The sequence below is a fragment of the Leptosomus discolor genome, chromosome 16 (genome assembly GCF_034619465.1).
Source record: "Leptosomus discolor isolate bLepDis1 chromosome 16, bLepDis1.hap2, whole genome shotgun sequence".
In the NCBI taxonomy this organism is placed as follows: domain Eukaryota; kingdom Metazoa; phylum Chordata; class Aves; order Leptosomiformes; family Leptosomidae; genus Leptosomus; species Leptosomus discolor.
The window spans coordinates 7,453,171-7,475,314 of NC_141406.1; the positions used below are offsets into that span (position 1 = coordinate 7,453,171).

The 22,144-nt window shown below is 55.6% G+C and overlaps 1 protein-coding gene across 3 annotated transcripts; it reads left to right on the forward strand.

The window, feature by feature from the left end:
* The first annotated feature begins 2,892 nt into the window (after positions 1–2,892).
* Positions 2,893–13,209, forward strand: TBX1 (T-box transcription factor 1). Of its 3 annotated transcripts, XM_086474246.1 has the most exons (9): positions 3,052–3,085; positions 4,307–4,476; positions 4,525–4,712; positions 8,150–8,251; positions 9,646–9,817; positions 10,055–10,210; positions 11,608–11,675; positions 11,890–11,990; positions 12,764–13,209. In XM_086474246.1, the coding sequence occupies exons 1-9, from the start codon at positions 3,052–3,054 to the stop codon at positions 13,207–13,209; spliced, it is 1,437 nt and encodes a 478-aa protein (XP_086330372.1). The 3 variants fall into 3 exon arrangements, with proteins under 3 accessions (XP_086330370.1, XP_086330372.1, XP_086330371.1); XM_086474244.1 differs by having other exon boundaries at positions 2,893–3,085; positions 4,256–4,712; XM_086474245.1 differs by lacking the exon at positions 3,052–3,085 and having other exon boundaries at positions 4,246–4,476.
* Positions 13,210–22,144: the final 8,935 nt, after the last annotated feature.

Consider the following 22,144-nt stretch of genomic DNA (forward strand, 5'->3'; position numbering starts at 1 on the left):
CGAGGTGTGAGCTGGGGGACCAGAGAAACCCCCTTGGCCCTCTCCCTGGTGCCCTTCCGACAGCCTCCGGGCTCGATCCGTTCCCCTGCCCGGGCCAGGGACGACCGCAGACCGGGGGCAGAGCGGCATGGCTAACGGCGGGTCAGCAACCCCTCGTCGAGGCTGGGTGCGCTTTGCAGCGCTCCGGCCATGCGGAACGGCCGGGAAACGGGACAAGCGCCCGCGGGGCTGGGTGAGACGACTGGCAAACGCGGCCTCTGGGTTTAGGCCCTTTGGGGGTGCAGGAAAAGGGGACCACCCCTTTTGCAGCACAGCGCCGTGCCACCCGCTCCCTCGGGTTTGCTCTGCCGCCGCGGGGCTCCCCCTTCGCGGGGGAACCGGGGCTGGTTTCGCCCTCTCGTCGTGTCAACTCCGCCCGGCGCCGTTCACGCGTGTGGGAACACCGCGAGGCCGGGCATGGTGTGCGGGAGCGGGGCAGCGGGGTCTCCTCTCAGGGATTTGGGGATTTGGGGCTGCAACCCCGCGGCTCGGCGGGGAGCAGCTCCGCTGCCGCCCGGGGGCCGGCTGGCAACGACTCCCAGCGGGTCCCGTATCCCCGGCAGAGACCGTTCAGCCCGGACCCTGCCGGGCGGTTGGACAGGCCGAGGGGCCCATCCGCGCTCGGGCTGCCCCCGATGTGGCGCCGCTTCCAGATGGGGTTTTACCTCAGGAGCAGGGAAAGAGAAAGGGATAAACCTGGAAAACGGTGCGGGCAAGTAAGGCACGGACAGCAACCCCAAGCTCCCTGGCTCTGCTAGGGCGCTGGATTCGAGGCTTTTCATAATTTCCAGGGAGGGGAATATATTCTTTCCTCCTGGGGCAGAGGCTGCCCACAGCCGGGCCCACCTCGGGGAACGGGCTGGCGTCCTGCTCGCATCAGCCCTTGAGCAGCTCGCACCCGCGGCTTCTCGCTTTCCCCCGGCAGCTCGGCGATATTGTCCCGAGGTGTCCTAACGAAATCCTTTCCCCTCCTCCTTGTAGTGCCGCCAGGTAAGCAGCGCGGGTCAGCACTGGGACACTTTTCTCCGTGGCGCGTCCCCGAGCTCGGGGTAGAAACTGCCCTGGCCGGGAACTGCGCTGCCAACAGCAGCAAAGAAACAAAACACCGATCGTGTCACGCTCTGCCCTTATGCCGTTAGCTGCAGCAACATATGCTCAAATATGTAAGAGTAGTCTAGATTTTTCTCTGCAAATATTTTTACCACATCCAAAGATAATATTTCAACAGAAGAATCAAGCCCCGCAGGCTACAGACAGGGCAGCTATATATAACCCGCTTGCTCACTCCGGCTCTCTGCGCATCGCTCGGGTTATGCAACCCCCATCGCGGCAGTAGCCACCGGCGCGCCCCACGGCTCCGCCCGCCCCGTCGGGGCATATCCCCCGGGATCTCGGTGCAGCCGCCCGCCCGGAGGGACCGGCACCGGGGCTGGGACCGGGACTGGTACCGGGGCCGGGCCGGGCCCGGCGGGGCGGGCGCGCCGCCTCGCCCCGCGCCGATGCGGAGGAAGGGCCCGGGGAACGCAGAGGCGCTCCGAGGGGCCGGTGCCGGGCGGTGAGTATCGCCTCACCCTCGCCGGGACAGGGAGGGGAACCGGGACGGCCCTCCCCGGCGGCCGGCGGAGAGCGGCCCCCGGCGCAGGCGGGCTGTGCAGGTGCTGCCGAGGGAGCGGGCTCTCATGCCGGGACGGGCAAGGAATTGCCTGCCGCCCCGCCTGTTGCTTTCCGTTTTCTCTGGGTTTTTTCGGTTTTGTTTTTTTGTTGTTGTTGTTGTTGGTTTTGTTTTGTTGGGTTTTTTTTTTTCGGCGAAGGAAACGCTCGAACGCTGGCGGGTGCTTTGGGGGCTTGGTGCCCCGGAGCTGAGGGGGTCCCATCCCTCTCAGGCGAGGCGGCCGGAGGTACCTGCATCCGCAGCACACCCCGACGTACCCGGCCCCGCCTGCTGCGGCGGCTCGGGCTGCGAGTCCCCGCGGCCCCCGAGCCCCCGCGGCCGGGCCAGGGCAGCCTGCAGCCCCGCAGTGGATGCGGGCTGGAGGAAGGGCGCAATCCCCATTCTCGGTGCCGGACATCCGCAGCGTGACGCCGGACTCCGGTCGGCGGGCTCGGCTCTTCCCTTCCCGTCGGCCGGCTCCCGGCGCCGTGATTGACACCGCCGGCCCCTCCGCCCGCCCCGCAGCACATCCCATCCCTCCCCGCCGGCCGCTCGCCGTGCCCGGGAGGCGGGGAAGGGCCTCCCCAGCCCTTTGACACCGTCTCGGCAGGAGTTTCACTTCGCTTTCGCCGCCGCCGCCGCCGGTTCTGCAGGCAAACACCCCCGGCTTCCATGTGACGCCTCCCAGCCACTGAATGGGGCAAAGCGCCTATAAGGGAGCCACTTTCCCTACGTGCAGCAGAAAAGGAGGGACGGGGGGGACAGAAGCAGGAGGTGGTGGCTGGGGAGAAGGAAAGAGAAAATAAATTAATAAATCGCAAGGAACGAAGTTGGGTGGAAAGAAACTGAGACCTCAGGGAAGAAATTCGTAGGGTTATTTATTTACTCCCCCCGCCGGTCCCCTCTCGGTGACGGAGCTCGATCCGGCCGTCGCGGTGCTCGGCGCTGGCTGCAAAGGGCCCCGGGGAAGTTTCTTGCTCCCCAGCCCTCTTCCCGGGGGGGGGGACACACACACAGAGGGTTTGGGTTGTTTTCTGTTGGGCTTTTTTTTTTTTAAGCTCCCCCCCCTCGTCTGGAAGGAGGGGGGTCTCGCTCGCACCTCCCTGGATGGTGCGGTAGAAAGGAGGGGAGTGAGGGGGTGGGAGGGGGGGCTCGTGGTGGGAGGCTGCCGCGGCTGCTGCTCCTGCATTGGTGTCTCCCCTATGGACGAAAACAGCCCTCTGTCTCCCAAGGCAAATGCTTTCAGTATCGCCTCTCTGATTTCAGTCGCCGCCGCCGCCGAGCAAGCAGGGAAGGGAGCGCTGGAGGAGCGCCGCGGCGGCCGCAGCGCGCCCGCCCGCCCCGGCTGCCGCCCGCAGAAGATGCACTTCAGCACTGTCACGAGGGACATGGAAGGTGAGCCCCGCGTTCGGCCTCGCAGGGCTGCGGGGACGGGACCCCCCGGCCACCCCGTCTCGGAGTGTTTTCACGCGTCCCGGCCGCAAGGCCGGGGGGAGCGCACGGAGTGCGGCCTGCCCGCGGGGCCGGTCAGAGGGGGCTTTGCCGGGCCCCCCGGCACGCTCGGGCCCCCGCAACCCTCCTTGGAGAATAAGGCTCAGCCCGTGACCCGGTGGCGGCTTCCGACGGCTCCGTCGCTTGAACCCGCGTCTCCTCGGAGGTGCTGGAGCATCCTCCAACAGCGCCGGCAGTCCCCAGGGCAGCGGCGGGCCCGGGCTCGGCTCCCGCCGGCTCTGCAGCCCCTGTCCGGCCTGGGGGCCGCGGCGCACATGACGCAAGAGACCCCTAGGACCTCGAGGAGTCTTTCAGCATCGGAGGGGATACGAAGGAGCCGTCCGTTCCCCGGGGCGGCCTGTCATGCCGCAGGGCCCTCTCGGGCCGGCGGCCGAGGGCTGCGCGGCCGGGGCCGTTCCGGCGCTCCTCGGCACGGATCTGGAGCTTTGCTCTGGTCCCTGTCTGTTCCCCCTCTTTCGCCCGGGGATGGAAAGAAGGGGGAATTGCCAAACCAGATCCGCCTTCCCCTGTCAGCCACGGCCCCGCGGCCCCAGAGCGAGGGACGTTACTTGCAGCACCGTAGCTACACGGAAATAAGAACCGGTTTCTTTCTTTGCGTTCCCCCCCTCCTCCCCTTTACTTTTTTTTTTTTTTTGGGGGGGTAGGGGGTGGGAGTTTGCTCTGTCCCAAATCGTGTGCAGCAAGGGAGGCCTTCTGCAGAGGTAGCGCGGGCTCTGCACCGCCGCGGCTCTTGGTGGATCTCTCGGGTTTGCAAAGGAAAAAAAAAAAAAAAAAAGGGAAAAAAAAAAAAGAAAAGAAAAGAAAAAAAGGAGCAGGCAGGCAGCGGGAGCAGCGAGCTCCCCGCCTGCCCCGGGGGGAGCGGGGCTGGGGCCAAGCAAAGCGGAAAGGGGGAGGCGCCCCGCTGGGCTGGGCGCGGGGCAGGAGAGGAGGCGGAGGGCACCCCGCGGAGCCGGCGCGGCGCGGAGGCGGGGGCCGCGCGGAGCAGCGCGGAGCTGGGGGGGAAAGCGGGAGCCGGAGCGGAGCCCTGACCGCCTGTTTTTGGAATGATTTCAGCTATCTCCAGCCCCTGGCTCACCCAGCTGTCCCATTTTTGCGATGTTGCAGCTTTCACGGCCAACAGCCTGAGCAGCCTGAACGCCTCCGGGGGGTACCACCTCTCCCCCTCCCCGGGGGACCCGTACGGACAGCATGAGCCGCCGCACTACGAGCCCTGCACGGCTCAGCAGCACCCGCACCCGCCGCCCCAGCCCCAGCACGGCTACCCCTTCGGCGGGGCGGCGGCCGGGGCCAACCCGCCGCCCCCAGGCCCCGAGCCGCCCGAGGGCGCCGGGGGAGCCGCCGCGGGGCCGGCCGCCGTGTCGGGCTGCTCCGCAGGGGCTGCCGCTGCGGCCAAGGCGCCGGTGAAGAAGAACCCGAAGGTGGCCAACGTGAGCGTCCAGCTGGAGATGAAGGCGCTATGGGACGAGTTCAACCAGCTGGGCACGGAGATGATCGTCACCAAGGCCGGCAGGTCAGTGCGGAGGCCCCGAGCGGCCCCGGCTCTGCAGCCGCTCCCCCCGGCCGCGGGCACCCCATCTAGCTGGGGCGGGAGAGCCCGGCCGTGGGCCAGGCCGGAGGCGGTTGAATTCTTGGTTTGGGGGGAAAAATCAAAGCTGGCTAAGGGCGAGCTGCGGGGCGGCCCGGCCTGGCCCGGCGGTTGCCGTCATTTGAACCCAGCGCTTCTCTCGGGGCTAAATCTGCGAGTTTTGCGGCCCGAAGGCCTCGGGTGCTGCGGGGGAGAACGCACAGCTCCTGTAGGCTGCAGGCGAAGGCGTGCGGGGGGCGGCGGGCAGGGCGGCCCGGGGCAGCCGCGCCGTGCGCTCCGCCGCCGAGTTTCACTGCCGCTGCAACGGGCGCGGTGGTCGCCGGGCGCCTTCGGCTTGCGGTTGCCTCGCACGGGACTTAGATCCGTGTTTGCGGAGGACACGGCGCTCCCGGGGCGGACAGTAACGGCACGGAGGGGAGGAAAAAGCTAACCAACCAACCCGTGCAATACCTGTAACTAAATAAGTTTTTAGCACGGGCAGACCTTTCCCTTCCGGCGGGGACGCAAACAAACTCTAATTCTGCAGCTTGAAACGTCCTCCAGGACTGTTCCATTTCCTGACTATCGAGTAACGAGCCCGGCTGAGCCCGACTCTCCTCGGCCCTGCTCCGGCCGCCGCGGCGCGGTTCCGCCGGCGGCTTGGCTCGGCGGGCCGGCACCCCGCTCCCGGCAGGGGAACAAAGGAAACGGCTGATGCGACCGTGTTAGAAACGAGCAAAACATGTGAGGGGAAGAGGAACCCCCATTACCGTTGTTAATTGCTGCATTTAATTGGGATCGCCGGGAAGCGCCGCGGTTCGGGTAGAGCTGCGGCACTTTTCTCCGCTCAGGCTCCGGCAAATGTTGCCTTCGGGGGGGCGAGCGCATTGCTCGGGCTGTGGTCTCTTCCCTGATTTAAAGCGATGCGGCGCGGGGGAGAAAAGTAAAACAAACAAATTAACAAATCCCCCGGTGTTTGCGCTCAGTTAGCCCCGGGGATAGCAGCACGGCGGCAGCCGGAGCCCCGGGCACTGCCGCAGCCCCCGTCGCCGGGGGAGAAGGGCGCAGTGCCGCCGGGCGGGCTCCGCTCCGAAAGGGCCCAGCACAAGCGGTGACCGAGGCCGGGCGTTCCCTCTTCTCCCTCCAGAGGTTTTGAGGGTCTCGAAGGTGCAAAAACCGAAATATATTTGTATCTACGCAGTTGCATTTTTTTTTTTTTTTAATTAGCAATCTGCTAAAATAAAAAAAATCACCGTCGTCCCCAGTGGAAGGGCAGCCGGCGGAGGGGCTGGCGCTGCGCTGCGGGACGCCAGGCGTGATTTCCCGCAGACGGTGCCTGCCCCGGCGCCGGGTCGCACAGCCCGCTGTCTCCGGCCGCGGCCCCTGAGCCCGGCGCCGGGCTCGGCGCTGCTTTCCTTAGCGGAAAAGGTGGTTCAGGCTCCAGGCGGAGGCTCTCTGCAAACAGGAGCTCTTCGATCTGGCTTTCTTCGCTCTCGCGGGACAGCGAAAAGATTGAAAATACCCCCCAGAAGCGCTCGGGAATTAACCCCCTTCTATTTGAGTCAGGGGCTTGCCTCCCCTTCTCGTTTATTTTATGACACCGACGAATCTCCGGACAGGCGAGTAAAAACAGGAGAAAACGGGGTAAAACCAGCAGGAAAATGCTCAGAGAAGGTGCTGTGAAGCCTGTCCTCTCCCAGAGCTACTGGGCTGGCCCTACTGTTTGTCTAGGTGGGTCTTGTCATCTCGGGTTGTTTGTTTTAAAACTAAGTTTTAAAACAAGAAACACCGGAACTGGAGCTAATGGGGGCTTTTACACCTTTAAAAACAATAGTAACAGAGACAGTGATTATAAACGTCCTGCAAAGTTTGCTAAAGCGTTACAGAGAGGGAGACGCAGCTGCCCGATCCTGATGCTGCCTGGCAGTGCTGGGCCGGGACTGGAAGGAACTGCGGGGCTGGAGCCCCGCTGCCCTGTCGCCCTGGCCGTGGTGAAAGCAGGCAGCCTTTCCTCGGCGGAGAGCAGCGACACACAACCAAAAAAGTCCCGGGGAGACGCACAGCAGGTCCGGCCGTGCGCCCCGAGAATGAGCCGGGATGCTCTCTCGATGTCCGGGTTTGATCGGGTGTTTTTTTTTCAGGCGCTGTTGGGAGTTTGGTTTTTCAACAGCTGTAAACCCCCTTCCCGAAATGCCGCCCGCTGTCAGTCGCTTGGTTTTTCTGCTCGGGGAAAAAAAAAAAAAAAATCAAGCAAAATCGAAGCTGTAACGAACCCCGACGCGGGGGCGCATCTTCGGTGTGTCCCGCAGAGGAGCCGCAGGCCGGGCCCTGCCCGCGGTGTGTGCAGAGGGAGGGAGGGACGGGGGGGAGGCCGCACCGGCCCCTTCCCTTAGCCCACCCCCGATCGCATTTGCCCCGCAGCCCCTCGAAGGAATCGTGCCGTCTCTGAGAGTGGGACCCGCGCCCCTGGCTTAGCCTGGGGTCCGCGGGGGCTTGCGCGGAGCAGAGCAGTGGGGACAGCCCGGGGACCGACCTGCCCGGGAGCCGCGGGCTCCTTCCCGCTCTCCTTTCGCTCTGCAAAGGTGCGGGGACCGGGAGCTCGGCCGGACTCTGGCAACGAAACAGAGCCGGGAGGGGGCTCGCTGGGAGATCTAGTTCCTGCCCGCCGCGGGGGTGCATTTGCCCCGCCGGGCTGCGAGAGGTCTGCTGGCCCCGGGGACCACACTGCTGCTGTAACCACTGCGCAGATTGGGGGGGGGGGGGGAGCAGAAGAGAAGATGCAGAAGTAGGAACTCGGTCTCTTTGCGAACCGCAGGAGGTTCTAGATGCCTAGGTGGCTCTACCCGGGCTCGGGTGTGGGTCTGGAGACGGGATAATGCCTCGCACTTGCCACAAATCAGGTCAGCTGGAAGGATGGGGAAACCGCGGGGAGGAAATTATTTTCACTTGTGTCTCCCCATGGCAAAGGGGGAGGTGGTGGTGCTTGTTCCCCTAGCCCCTGTGTTCCTCCATGGTGGGGCTTTTTGGGTGCCTAACACAAGTGGCCCTGGAGCCGGAGGGAGAGGCAGGGCCGGCCAGCCCTGCCCCAGCTTGTCCTTCAGGATGCTGCCGAGGGCTGGGGCAGAGAGCAGCCTCTCTTCTCAAGCTGCCCGGCTGCATCTGCCTTTTCTTCCCGTTCCAGCCAGCGGTTCCTGCGAGGGGACCTGACATGGCAACTGGGTGTACGCCGGGGCAGCTGGAGAGGAAGGGTCAGGAGGGCTGCGGGGGTCCTGCACCCAGCCCTAGGCACCCCCAGCCCGGGAGGGCACGGGTACCCGCTCAGGCCCCTCGGGGCTCCCCACTGACCCTCAGCTCAGCTCTCCTCTTTCTCCTCTGTGTGCCAGGCGCATGTTCCCTACCTTCCAAGTGAAGATATTCGGGATGGACCCGATGGCTGACTACATGCTCCTCATGGATTTCGTCCCCGTGGACGACAAGCGATACCGGCAAGTAACACTGTGCCTGCCCTCCCGTGCTTGGTGCTGTAGGGGCTCGCGGGTTGCTGCCCACCCCCTGCCCTTGCCCTCCCTGGGCTTGGGGATGCGCCTCTGGGTCCAACACAAGACAAGGAGGAGAGGCAGAGTGCGGCTGCCCTGGGATCCATTTCACACCGTTGCAACGAGTTTAGGGACGGGGGCTGCGTGAGGTGTGGACCCGCAGGGCCCCCCTTGGCTTTCGCACAACAGGGGCCGCTGGGCAGGCAGCGCGGGTCAAGCAGAAGCGCAGGTTTCCACGGGGCAGCAGGGCAGGAGCCACCTTGTCCTGCCCAGAAAAGCCCTTCCCGTGCTCCTGCTCCACGTCTCCACCCAGCAAACATCCGTTACCCCCTAATAAAAATCCCCCCAGTGCTCATCGAGTGCTGTAGCTTCTCGGCTGGGGCAGGTGGCCTGGCGGTGCCAGCCCCGCGGGTGTCCTGGGGCTGTGCTGTGCCTGCCAGGGAGACCACTGGGTGCTCGGGTGAAGAGAGCAGGTTTTGTGTTCTAGAAAGGCACCGGCCATCCAAGCCACAAAACTCTGCCCTTGTTTCCAGTGGCAGCATAGGAAGGCCTTGGAAACCGGCGACTCGCAAAGCAGTGATGCGGTCTGGTTTGGAAGCCCTTTAATTTAAAGACAGTGAAAGGCACATTATGTATTTAGCTTCAGATCAGGACGCCGAGCAGGCAGCCCACGTAGGGATCGCAGGGTCCGATATATAAATATTTAGACAGATATCCAAATTCTCAGGGCGTCCTAGAAATGTTTGCTTGTCAAGGGAAGTGGGATATATAACATCCAATTGAGTATATCTTTAAAAAGTAATGTTTCTGCTCGAGCCCAATGGTGTCTAATTCCCCCTGTGCAAACACTGGGTTTTAAAGTAAACACGTGTATAGAAGATTGGTTTCTCTGTTTTAAATGTTACTGTTGAATATGCACTTTGAAAGAATGAAACAAGGCTGCTAAACTCTGGACTTGCTATTAATCTACACATAACTTTCCACTCTTCACTTAAAGGCAGAACAGTACTGTATAGAGGGCTCCCTTCCACCTTTTTTTTTTTTGAGAGGAAGGGGGAGCTTTTGTGGCTTCTCTCCCAAACCTGCGCAGGTAGCTATAAATTTCCTTTGCCCTGCAGATTTCTCTCATGCCAGTTCCATCGGCAACGTGATAAAATATTTTTCCTCCCCGCAACGAGTCTGACTGTGGAGAAGAGCTCGGTCTGCTCGTTGCTGTAGGAAGCGGGAGTGATGGGGAAGGCAGCGCTTCCCCCTCCCGGGCCGGATCCTGCGGGGCGCCGCTGCAGGCGGCGGTGGCGGGAGCTCCCCGGGCTGCAGCTGAGGGTGCCTTCCCCTCCCGGCAGGTACGCCTTCCACAGCTCCTCCTGGCTGGTGGCCGGCAAAGCTGACCCCGCCACCCCCGGGAGGGTGCATTACCACCCGGACTCCCCGGCGAAAGGGGCGCAGTGGATGAAGCAGATTGTTTCCTTCGATAAGCTCAAACTGACCAACAATTTGCTGGATGACAACGGGCATGTAAGTGTTCCCGGGGGAAGGTGCCAAACACGGGGTTGCACCGGGGGAGCTCCCCGCGCCCCGATTCCCGTGGGGTGCCCCTGCCCGCCGCCCCTCCCCAGGGGCTCCGGGCCCCCCTCCTGCCCCAGCCCTGCGGCTGCCCCCGGGCAGGGGAGCCACGGGGCCGGGGGCTGCCCTTTCCTTTCTTGATGCTCCGCCTGGATCAGTTATTGTCTCCTTGCTCGTTTTATCATTCAGATCATTTTGAACTCCATGCACAGATACCAGCCGCGTTTTCACGTGGTCTACGTGGACCCCCGGAAAGACAGTGAGAAATACGCGGAGGAGAACTTCAAAACCTTCGTCTTCGAGGAGACGCGCTTCACGGCCGTGACTGCCTACCAGAACCACCGGGTGAGGCGGCAGTGGGGCCCGGGCAACGAAAAAGGGGGGTTGGGGTCTCTGTGGAGGTACAACGGGTGTGGGCGCGCCCGGCGCTGGCTCAGCCCCTTTGCCCGGCTCCCGCGCTGAACGCCGGACTGCGAGTGTCCGGCGGGGGTGTCTGGGGCTACTCCCGCCTCCTCGTCCCATCTGCTAAACCCATTCCGGGGCAGTGCAAGGAACCCGATAGCCGGGGAGCTGCGCAGAGCTGCATCGTTGCACGCCGAGGAAGCGACGTGATCCCCAGCCCCATCGCCAGCTTCCCCCCGCCCGGGGGGACCTCATTACCTATGTAAACCCGAGACTGGGGTTGATTGGGAAACTACAGGCTTCCCGCTGCGAAATGTCACTCACAATTTGTTTGGATAAATCTGTGATTTTACTTCTCTAAGCTCGTAGCGATCTGTTCCTCCTCGAAATACAATTCTATGATAAAAACCGAAACAAAACGAAACAAAACAACCCACCCCCCCTAATCTGATGCGGATTTCTGGGCAGCAGTTAATCCAATTGCTTCTTTAAATCGCATCAGTGTAATGTAGAGAGCAGGAATCCCAGCCGGGAGTGCAAATAGGATTTCATAGCAGGGGCTTTTCAGCGCTGCTCCAAAGCGCCTTGCTCTGCGCTAATGCCACAGTCCTCGCCGGGGCTGGGTCGCGGGGCTGTCGCCGAGCAGCCGCCGGCGGTGCCACCCTCTGCAGTGGCTCCGAGCAAATCGACCCGCGGTCCTCCCGGGATGCTGCGGGCCGGCCGGCACCCTGCCCCGGAGAGGCGGCGGGGCTGGAGCAGGGCTGTGCCTTTAAGGGGCTCCGGAGTCCCTCCCCGGCTGGCATTTGCCTGATGGCTCCGGACAGCTGCTCTTTCTCTCCTGCTTTCTATCAGTTTGACCTCTAAGGCTGGAACTGTCACCGAGGGGCTTAAAGTTTGTTTTTCAACCCATTCCGGAAACTCACAATCACATACTTTATCCGTGGATTTGCTTAAATATAGAAAATGTCCTGCCTTCTCCCCGGCGAATTAAATAAATACATAAGTATGATTTATCCAGTGATTTGTCTTAGCTGCTCCGGTAGTGACCCATATAATGTGGCATTTTCTTACAAGTGCATTTACACAGCTTTTGCAGCCGACTCGGGCTGCCTCTCCCTTCGCCTTGGACTCGTATTAGTTAGTGTACTTGCCTGCATTTTCTAGCAGAGGGAAAGCACATGTTTGTGCTGTGTGGCAGAGCGCACCCCGGCTCCACCGGCCACCTGGACCCTCTCCATTACACCAAGCACTGCTGACTCCCAAGCCTGCTCAGGGCTCTCTGTCTGAGCAGGGAGCCCCGTGTGTGCCATTTTGAGACATTTCACTGCTTCTCCTTACAGATCACACAGCTGAAGATTGCCAGCAACCCTTTCGCCAAGGGATTCCGAGACTGCGACCCTGAGGACTGGTAAGGCTGTGTCTTCATTGGCTGTGACTGCAGCCCACTCTCGCCCCCAGTTTCGCATGCACCTGCACAGCTTACTTTTGCACAAGGCTTACATGGAGTTCGGGGGACACTGGGTCAGGCCCCGTTTGCCAGCTGCAGCTCACAGCAGCAATGCTCCAGGTGCTCATTCTGGTGGATCACCGGCTCCATGTCACTTCTCCCCTTCTTCTTCCAGGCCCAGGAATCATAGGCCAGGGGCCCTCCCTCTCATGAGCGCTTTTGCCAGATCCCGGAATCCAGTCTCTTCCCCGGCCCATCAGAACGGGACAGAGAAAGGTGAGAGCCCCCAACGGCCGGGCCAGCCTGTCACCCGGACCTGCTGGCCTGCACATGCATGCTTGGGGCCAGCCTTGCTCGCCATGCTGGTGCACAGCCGCCTGCAGCGGGTACAGCTCCATTGCTAATAAGCTTTGCACTACCGCCTGTTTTTTAAGCAAAACCAGCCACCTTCATAGCCTAATTATTTTTTCTTGGGTCTAAAACGCTGTTGTGTGCTTAAGCAACTTCGCTGCTTTAAAAACACTGCCCTTTTCCTTTAGCGTCCCCTTTTCGACTGCTGAAAGCAGCAAGGCCAGCTTTTTGGGCAGGGATGCAGCGGCGGCCGATGGCTCCTCCTCGCATTGCCCTTTTAACGCCCCTCGGCAGCGCGTTCAGGGCCGACCCGCTCCCATTCAGGAGCTGCAGTCAGGTCGAACAGCGCCTCTGCCCATTGACTCCTTTCCATTATGCAGAGCAAACAACTGCAAAGACAACCGAGGGCCTTTCTTCCAACACACTCCGGGCCTGCAAAATAAAGGGAAGTCTGTGTTTGTTTAGTGTTACACAATTGCAAAAATTTCAGGCGTGTTCCAGCTTGTCAGTCAATTCAGCTCCGTTTACCGCAGTCAGAAGGTCCTGTCCCACAAGCCCCGGTTCCTGCTGCATGCCGCTGCGCACTGCGCTGCGAGCCTCGCTTTGCTCTTCGCGCGCCGCTTTTTGGTTTATTTAACCGTGCTACGTCAGGCCAGGCCCGCCGCGGGCGGCGGTGCTGACGCTATGTGCCCCCGCAGATGCTTCCGAGAGCCGGCGGGAGTACGAGCGGGAGGCGGCCGGCGGGACCCCGCTGCACGCCGAGGCCGCGCATCAGCAGCTCATGTCCCGCGTGCTCAGCCCCGCGCTGCCGGGCGGCGGCGGCGGCGGCCTCGTGCCGTTGGGCGGCGCGGGCGGCGGCCGGCCCAGCCCGCCCCACCACGAACTGCGCCTGGAGCCCGCCGCCTCGGAGCCCCTCCACCACCACCCCTACAAGTACCCGCCGGCGGCGGCCGCCGCCTACGACCACTACCTGGGGGCGAAGAGCCGGCCCGCGCCCTACCCCCTCCCCAGCATCCGCGGGCACAGCTACCACCACCACCATCACCACCACATGAACGCGGCGGCCGCGGCAGCGGCGGCGGCAGCCGCCAACATGTACTCGTCGGCCGGCGCGCCTGCCAACTACGACTACGGGCCTAGATAACGGCGCCGCCCGCGCCCCGCGGAGCCGGCGACGCCGCGAGAGACTGGCGGCGCCCGCGCGTGCCGCGACCCTCGCTGCCGTCCCCCCTTCCCGCCTTTCCCTCTCTTCCCGCCTTACGAGTGAGCCGATAGGCAGCTTGACTTGATCGACAATTGGAGAGCCCAATCGCAGGAAGCAGGGGCCCCCGTCCCGCTCCCCACCCGTCGGCGGGCCGTGAGGGCGGGCGGAGGCGGTGTGCGGCGAGGGACGGGGGGGTGCCGGGGGCTGCCCGGGGTGCGCCAAGTGCTCCCCATCGCGGTGTGACCCGCAGCTGCACTTTGATAAATGAAGCCATATGTCGTTATCGCCCTTCTCCCCACCCCTGCGCCTCCGTTCTTGCGGATGTCCCACGAGTGAGCCGGGCACTCGGGACCGTAGGGCCGCTGGGAGGCGATGGGAGGACGGGGAACCGACAGCGGTGAGGTCACTTGCCTGTTTCTTGCGCGCCCGCCGCGTTTTCTGATGGAGATTTGCTGTTGCCATCAGTTTCGGCGGTGTCACGGGTGTTTCCCAGCCCAGCGGGGCGTGTAACGTTAGCACCCAGCAGGGAGGGCGGCGGGCTGGCCAGGAGCTCCGGCGGACACCAGCCCCCGGCAGCGGCGGGCCCTGGGGATGGGGGGGGGGGTGTAATTCTGCACAAGTCGATATAGGTCTCTCTTTTTGCCTCGGGGATGCTTAGCCTCCTTCACAGTTGGCTCAGGTGGTTCTTCGAGGAGACTGTCAAAGGAAGCAGAGTTTAGCTTAAGGGAACACTTTGAATCTTCACTGTCAGAACAAATTGTTCACTTCTCCTCCGGTCCTGACCTGCTCGTGAGTTTTGGGGTTCACTGGGGCAGCTTAACCACAACAGCATTTTCTGGAGCTGTTGAGAAAAGCCCACAGCCAACAGCACAGCCGTGTGCACCTTCTTGTTTTCACAACGATGGATGCTAAGGTTGAAAACCAGCTTAGGGGTGGGGGGAGTACCCGCAGAGTTTAGGCTGTGTGTTCTCAGCAATAGTTCGTACATTGGCTGCTTCCCAGGCAGCCTCACAGTACTGCCTTCCTCATCCTTTCCCGAGCTCTTGATGCTCTTCTGTTGAGAAGTGCCTTTTAAAGGAACTTCAGGGGGGTTTCCCCAGAATGCCTTTCTCCTTATATTTGGCTGACTCAAACTGCAGTAGTCCTAAAGCACCTATTCTGCACCTACCTGCTTGCTGCATCTTCCCTCTTAAAGCTGGTAAGTACTTTTTTCTTTTTTTTTTTCCCTTTAATGTCTTCCTTCAGTAATCTTTCCTTATTGTTGAAAAGATGGGCCTGTTCATCACAGTTTCTCCAGTGATGTGTTTTGAATAGTTGGCTTGTGCTTTTTGTCAGATGCTCACAGAACGGCAGTCTCTTTGTGTTCAGAGAAGGTATTGAACAGCTCCTAAGCTGTGTTGGCATACAGTATTATGAACACTTTTCTGATTTTTCCATGTGACTCTATGAAAAGAAGGGTTAGGGTTTGTGTTTTTTTAAGTCCTCTTATTCATCCATGTTTGTGCATTTTCACTACAAACCTTTTAAAACATAATCTTCCCCTTGCGCAGGTGGCAGTGTTAATAGCAGTGTTTATTCCGACTCTGGGCTTTGGGCTTCCAAAACTTTTGGAAGGGTTTAAGAAGGGATACAGGCTAACATGAATATTTTATGTATTTTTTTTTCTGTTATAAAAAAATATATCTGGATCCATGAAAAAAGACTTGTGCAAGAAATATGTATTTTATTTGACATTTGCAGTGAATTGTGAGATTCTTAGTATCTGACTAAACCATAATTAATGTTCTCAGAAAGGTTGATGTAAAATAGCCTTGTGCTTATTATTAGTCAGTGGGAAATGACTCTCGGATGTGCGTTGTTGCTTTGCCGCTGTTATTTCAGTATGATTTGTTATCTGTAAACTGATTAGTGCCAAAGCTTTGGTCAAACGTTTAATGAAGTTGTTATATTTATTATTTCTTTTAAAGATTATACAAACACTTTTTTTTTCCTTGATAGTTGCAGTGTAGGAAAAAAGTGAAGACAACCAAAGAATCATATCTGCAAAAAGTGTAGATACATGTAGATATTTGTAGATATATGTAGATAATCTTATTGCATCTAAATTGAAAAGACATTGGACAGTGACATTTATAAATGTTTTTCCTCCTCTTTCTTTCTTTCATTTCTTGTTTGATTATTTGTGTATATTTGTCTGCTCTGAAGTCTAAACCTCCCCTACAAAATGAGGCCATTTAAATAAGGAGGGATACTAAGCTGGAGTTGTTTAGCCTGAGCAAGTAGTGAATCTCCGTAGGTGATTGCTCCCTCCCTTCTGTCTCCCTGGCTGCCGGAGCTGCCCATGGTTGTAGTGATCTGTCATTAGGCAACAACTGGCAGGGTTGGGGTCCCAGGTTAAATGGATACCGTACACCTCCGTGTATCGGTAAGCACCTGTTTCCTTTAAACATACATGCAGTGCTGCAAGACGTGCCAGTGTCTCTCGGTGCAGACTGGCCACATGCCTTTTCAAACGTGCTTTACTGCACAAGAGCTGAGTGGACTGCATGACCCAGGACTAAACTATGCTCTTACAGAAAGTGGCTCAAGGTCCTTGCCTTGAATTTTAATTTATCTCTGTTTGAAGAAGAGAAAATCACAAAACTTCATCCTATGGCTGTGGGCAGCGGGCCCTCAGGATCACTAGTCTATCGAAGAACTGCTACAGAAGTCCAGTGTCTGAATGGGGAGGAGAGACCGTGCAGCTGTATCACGACTACCGTTTTAACTACGAAAGTAGTATTTCTAACCTTGCTTTTAGGCCATCAACATCCAAGGTGCTTATGTATGTTAGCATTAAGCCTGTTAGCAGTCCACTTCATGTTGTGTTTTAGTCCTTAAATGGAGCTTCCTCGGGGCTTTGACTAGTGTTTCCTCCTTGTATAGCTATGCCTGTCTCACTGGATGAGACTGTTCCAGATATGGAAAGCAAGCAGGTTATTTTTTCTATCACTACAAAAAAATCCACTTCAAAGAAACAAAAAAACCTGTAACACTGCCCATTGACTAGTAGAAGCCTTTTGAAAAATCACAGAAAGTCTAACGCTTTAATTTCATGTTAACTGTCAGTCAGTTAGTCAAGATATATCACGTATAGGCCATTGCCTTATCTATACGTATTGCAGTTTCATTTGAAAAATGACTTTGTATGATTTGATTACATATATGTTTAAACTTCACTCAGTACATGCTGTCACCAAGGTCCATGGCACATACTCGGAAAGAAGGCTGCAGCATTTCCAGACAATACTTCCACTTATGGTTGCCTCAAATCACACATAACACTGTGTATTTAAAAGCTGCTGGTAAAACAGGCTCAAGCACAGAGGTTACAAGCACCTTTTGTCTCTTCCAAACAGGCCTAGAGAATAAATTAGCCATGTGGCTCCATTTTCCAGAGGTACAGGCTGAATTTACTGATTGCTCCAAAGGTTTGAAAACTGCATCACTCACCTCAGTGGATAAATATAGGATTAGGCACCCACAGGTGAAACAAGGGAAGTCTTTGCTTGATCACTTACTCCAAACACTGGGGATAGCTCAGGTTTTCAGAAAGTTGTGTTTTGTTAGTGGCAGTTTTATTTTTTCCTTGCTAACTGATCTGACTAAATTCAGTGTAGGATAGGAGCATGGGGATGAGAGTTCTTCGTGCTTGCAGCATTCATGCACGCTGTTTACACACTTCATGGATGTTCATTTTAACCCTTCCTCCTGCTCAGGGAAACCCTGGAACTGCTTTGGGTGGAACTGTGAAGGTGGTCCTCAGTAGATGCCTCTCAGCATCCTGGGGCATCGGCATCTCTTCAGTCATTCTCAAGTACGCACACACCCCCCATTGCCAGGGAAGCAAGTACTTTCGCTTCCTTCATGCTACAGTCTGTGTAACAGTGGCTTGCAGTGTGGAGAATGAACCAAGGGCTGCGAGGTCCGAGGTCTCCCATGAACTAGGGGCTTCCTAGTGCATCCCTACAGGGAGCCATGGCTAGTGGGGCTGCATGGCTCAGGGCCACCTCAGCTGCTGTGCAGTCCTCCCCCTGGCAAAGAGACCCCATTCTCTCCAGAAAATGGATTGCAGCCTGTGGTGCCTGGGTCCGTGAGCGCACGCGTGTGTGTGTGTGCACGTCTGTGTTTTGGTTCTGTTTGCTTTTCCTTCCCTTGTTCAGTTTCACGATGGGTTGAAAACGAACGTATTTTTGCTGGCAGAGCGTTGAGTCAGTGGGTGCACTGGCCCGGCCCCCCATTTCTGTGAAACGGCCTGTGTAGCCAGGAGACGCTGCGTTGCCCCGGGGGTGGGCTGCGGGGTGCGTGTGGGAGCCGGTGCGCGGCGGCGGCGGCGGCGGCGGGTGTGCCGCGGGCAGCCTGGAGAGCAGGCTCCCTCCAGAGGGAGGAGCGGGGCACCGCACGGGCGGGATCCGGCACACACGGAAAGCGAGCCCGCGGAGAGCTTTTGCCCAAACTTGCAAATACGCACTCCGAGAGAGAAATACAGATTTGCTTTCTAAAGCAAAGACTGGATTTTTGAAGCGCACAGGCATAAACAAGGAAGGCCGGTAATCTGTGAGATAGAAGCTGAGGATAATCAGCCAGCAATCGTTCAGCTGCTGCTGCTCTAAGTTGGGACTATGGAGAGGCCAGTCTGCTAGTGTAGGGGCTTGTATGTGTGTAACTCTTTTTTTTAACAGTATGCAGTTTTTTTCTTCATTTAATTATTCTAATTCATTCGATCAGTAAGATATTTAATTTACATGAGTGTTTGACACAACTAGATGAAAGTGATCGTACCTAAATTACTGGCTGTTATCACGAGTACAGCATGTGCTTATAAAATGTGCTCTCTACTAAAGTGAGAGATACCTATTGTCTGTGGGAGTCTAGTTAGTGTATCAGAGGTTTACTAATCACCAAGAATACTGTTTCATACCTTTTTTTTTTTTTTTTCCCCAGTATGTTGTACGCAGGATCAATGCAAAAAGCAAGAGCTGGCTTTGAAGGTATGCATTGATTCTGAAAAATACGGACGTGTCTCTATACACTATAGATGTACATGTACAAGTCTGCTTTTCAAAAGTCCACCTCCCTTCAGGAAGTCTATGTAAAGTACCGTATGTGTTGCATGTGCCAGAAAAATGCACTCATCCCCCCATTAATAGAAATGACCTATTATAAATTTACCAAAGATACCGTAGTTTTATAAATTGGCCACATATGTCTGTGTAATATATTTATTATATCACATTTCATAGCATTTCTGTTTTATGAAATTCAGCCTTGAGTATGTCACATATGTTTTGCATATATGTGCAATAGTTGGCCAAGTGTATCTGAGTAAAGTATGATAAATGTGTTCTTTCCATATGGGAAATTAAATGTTTTTCCAGATTTTTAAAAAAAGTTTATGAAGAGCAGCCTATACAAAATAATTACAGTAAATCACTCACTTCCATTTAGGTTAAAATTATAAATTTGAACTAGTAACAAAGTGATTAAGAAAAAAAAGCCAGAAAAAAATCACATTTAGGACCTAATTCTATAAGGAGATGGAGCAGCGTAAAGGAGAACATACACATTTCCAGGCTAGCTTCTACATGGTGTAAAATCATGCAAACTTACACAGCAGCTTCCATCTCATGCTCCCGGAGTGCTGCTGTAGCTGCTAAAGGCCAGCTTCTCATCGCCTCCGTGGGAGGACGAACATTTCACACAGCGTGCCTCACTGAGAAAGCAAGTGCCCTGTAACGTCTGTTCTAGCCTGAGCTCCGTTGCAGAACTGTGTGGTTCCTGTGTGAACAGCTCTTTGTGGTCATTGGTAGATGGAGAAGGAAAGGGTATGTTTTCCTGCAACCAAAGGTGCTCTCACTGAGGCTAGTTCTGGTAACTCACCCACCGGTTGTTTCACTGCTGGTGCTATTGCTGCGTTCTGTCCCTGCCTGGGTAACTGCACGAGTGCGCAGGTACTCAGACTGAAGCCCTTGGGCTGTACCTGTAAATTGCAAAAGGACGTTAAAATCAGAATAAACAACATGTAAAACTTGCTGAAGCACCTTCGTGTGCGGTGTTTGCGCACTTAGTTTTTCAATGGTTTTAGCCTGGCTGACGGACAAGGGCTCTGCATTTGTGTTTGCTTTTTCACTCTGCTTGCTTAGTGCTCCCATTGTCCCTCGTTCTGAGGGGCAGGCAGTTCCCCTTCTCCCTCGGTGCTCCCTCCTTCAGCTGCCTTTAGCTGGGCTGTGAGCTCCAACAGTGGGCAGTCAGAGCTAGCACTGAGAGTGGAGGGGTGGCAGGCAAAGCTGTCCCATTCCAATCATCTTAAAAAAGGCAGAGGAGGGGTGGTGAGAGGGGAGTGCAGCGTCCCTCCTCCCAGGCTGATTTTATTTGAGCACTGCCTTACACATTTCGTTTATTTCAGCAAACGTGAGGTGACTCTTTCATTCTATTCCCTTTCCTGCTTGTTGTCAACTACTTCAAACCAGATGGGCTCAAGAGATAAAAACTATAAAGACTCAATGTCTCTATTTAGCATAATGCCAAGTCTGCATGCCATCAAAATATCTGAGGCAAAAAGAATCTGAAAAGACAATACTTACCATAAGCATTATGTTAAAAGCAGCCTAGATGCTTTTCTGTGAACACAATGTATCCATGAATCACTGAGATTTCATATCAGCAAATTTTTTAATTACCATCAAGACAAATGCCATGTCCACATTCTCTGCCATGTTTAAAGTTATTATGCAGGCCAAACGCACCAACCTTCCTCCTACCTATGTCAGAACATGTTTATAGCAAGCAGTGCCATGGGTGCCTGGAAAACGTACCTTTGCATGCATGAGATGTCAGAGCTATGGAGCTCAGAGTGCTAACATCTCCCTAGATTCCCTGATCTGGACGTGATCAGGATCAATCAGTCCTGCAGCTGGTAGGAAAGAGAGGTCATTGCTGTCCAGAAAGTGTCAAAGGGTTTCTATAGTCTTTTGCCACCCTAATTTACATATACTGTGGATACAAACTACAAGGAAACGGCATCCAGCTGTAATCTCAATCTAATGTAGCACCTTTTTTTTTTTTTTTTTTTTTTTTAAGAACTTCAAATTTTAATAGACAATTGTTAGAATTAATATTTTTTTCACTGCCATGTCACTCTTCTGCAAGGAGATAGTCAGTACTGCTCTGGGATGGTTCTTCTGCAGCGCATGTGGCTGCTGCAAGACCTCAGTCCCTCCTGCTGCTGTCTCCAGTGGCACTGTAACATTTGGCATTATGACTGTCCATAGTAAAATAAAAAAAAAATGCTCCTCTGGGTGAACAAAGGCTTGTTTAGAGGTGTAGGCTGCGGTCTACAGGATTGCTTAGTGTTCGGACACCTTTAAAAAAAGGATGCTGGGGAGGTAAAAGCAAGTACTTCTGCAACAGAAATGAGCTGGTGTACGAGTTGAAAGAGACAGGCCTATCACTGTATGCTTACTCTAGGTACTTTTCCTCCCTGCCATCTTTGTGCTTTTCCCATAAGGAATCTGGTGCCTTGCTGGAGGTGGTTTGCTTCAAAGCAACTTTGTGCTTTCCAGAATCTTTGTATCACCTAACGTACAGGGGCAAGTTACTCCTTTGTTCTGATTTGCCCCCTCTGCGCCTTTCCCCTCAACTTATAATACTGAACCGCAAATCAGATTCCTCTGAGGCAAGTCAGAATAAAGCAGTACACAGTAATGCTGCTAGAACATACCGATACATTTCATACCATTAATCAGATGAGCAGAACACTCACAACTGAGAGATTATGTTGCTACGGTCCCAAATACATTTAATAATACATTATAGTGTCAAAGTTTTTGTAATGGATTGTATTGAAGGGGAATAACCCACTAACAGCTAAACCAAAATTTACCTCCTCAGACATGAGAGCATTAAATATATTGTGTGTGTGTGTATGTGTATCACTACTAAATGTATTCGGGGGGATGTCACTGCTCAGGAACAAAATTCTTAATAGGCTGAGTAAATGCAGCTGATGTCTTTAAAAATGCATAGGGGAAGAGATGGCTCAAGCCAAATGGACCTGTTATTTTGTGGTGTTTGATAAGGGGTGGTGGTAAATAAAACCATACACAAGAACAGCTGTGTGACTAACCAGCCCAACCTCTGGCTGCTGGTCTTGCCTTGACCAAAAGGGATGAGAGTATATGGTAAGGTCAGGGGACAAAGAATTTGTTACCCAGAATATGGCTACTTGCTCCACGCTTGCTTTGATGTTGTTGGCAAGTTTCACAACCCGTATGCTTCAATTTAAGTCTATTTAAAAAGTTACTTTTCTAACATCTGCTGTACCTGGTAGTGCAGACATGGGGTTTTTGTGTTTAGTTTCATATTGTGAGCTCCCTAAATGAATTGCCAAAAAAACGCCAGTATGATCTTAATTCCAGATAGTTTTATTCACATTATAACAGAACTTTCAGCATGCCCCAGAAGAGTAGGGCATGGATTAAACACATCCAGCTTTACTTGGAAAAATTACTCTAGTAGGTGTATCCAGGCTGGAATTTTGGAACACTTCAAACAGAAAAAACATGCCTTCTGCCTTAGTCAGTGCCGTCGCTTTCTTGGTAGCACACTGGTCATGCTTAAACACCAAACTTTGTGTCCCAGCATTGCTGTAACATTGTCTAGTATTAATCCAGGCAGTCATGTGCCATGTTTTATGTAATGATCCATACTTTCACACCACAGACACGCAGCCAGAAAAGGAAATACATTAATTTAGCGCTCGATAATCCTTGTTTAATCCCCAGTCCTTTGGTTTATATCACTAACATGGCTCCTGCAGTAGTCAGTGTTCTATCTT

Coding starts and splice junctions, on each gene's coding strand:
- TBX1 (XM_086474244.1), top strand. CDS start 2,893: ATGGACGAAAACAGCCCTCTGTCTCCCAAGGCAAATGCTTTCAGTATC. Junction 8,252..9,645: donor GTGGACGACAAGCGATACCG/GCAAGTAACACT, acceptor CCCTCCCGGCAG/GTACGCCTTCCACAGCTCCT. Junction 11,676..11,889: donor GACTGCGACCCTGAGGACTG/GTAAGGCTGTGT, acceptor TTCTTCTTCCAG/GCCCAGGAATCATAGGCCAG.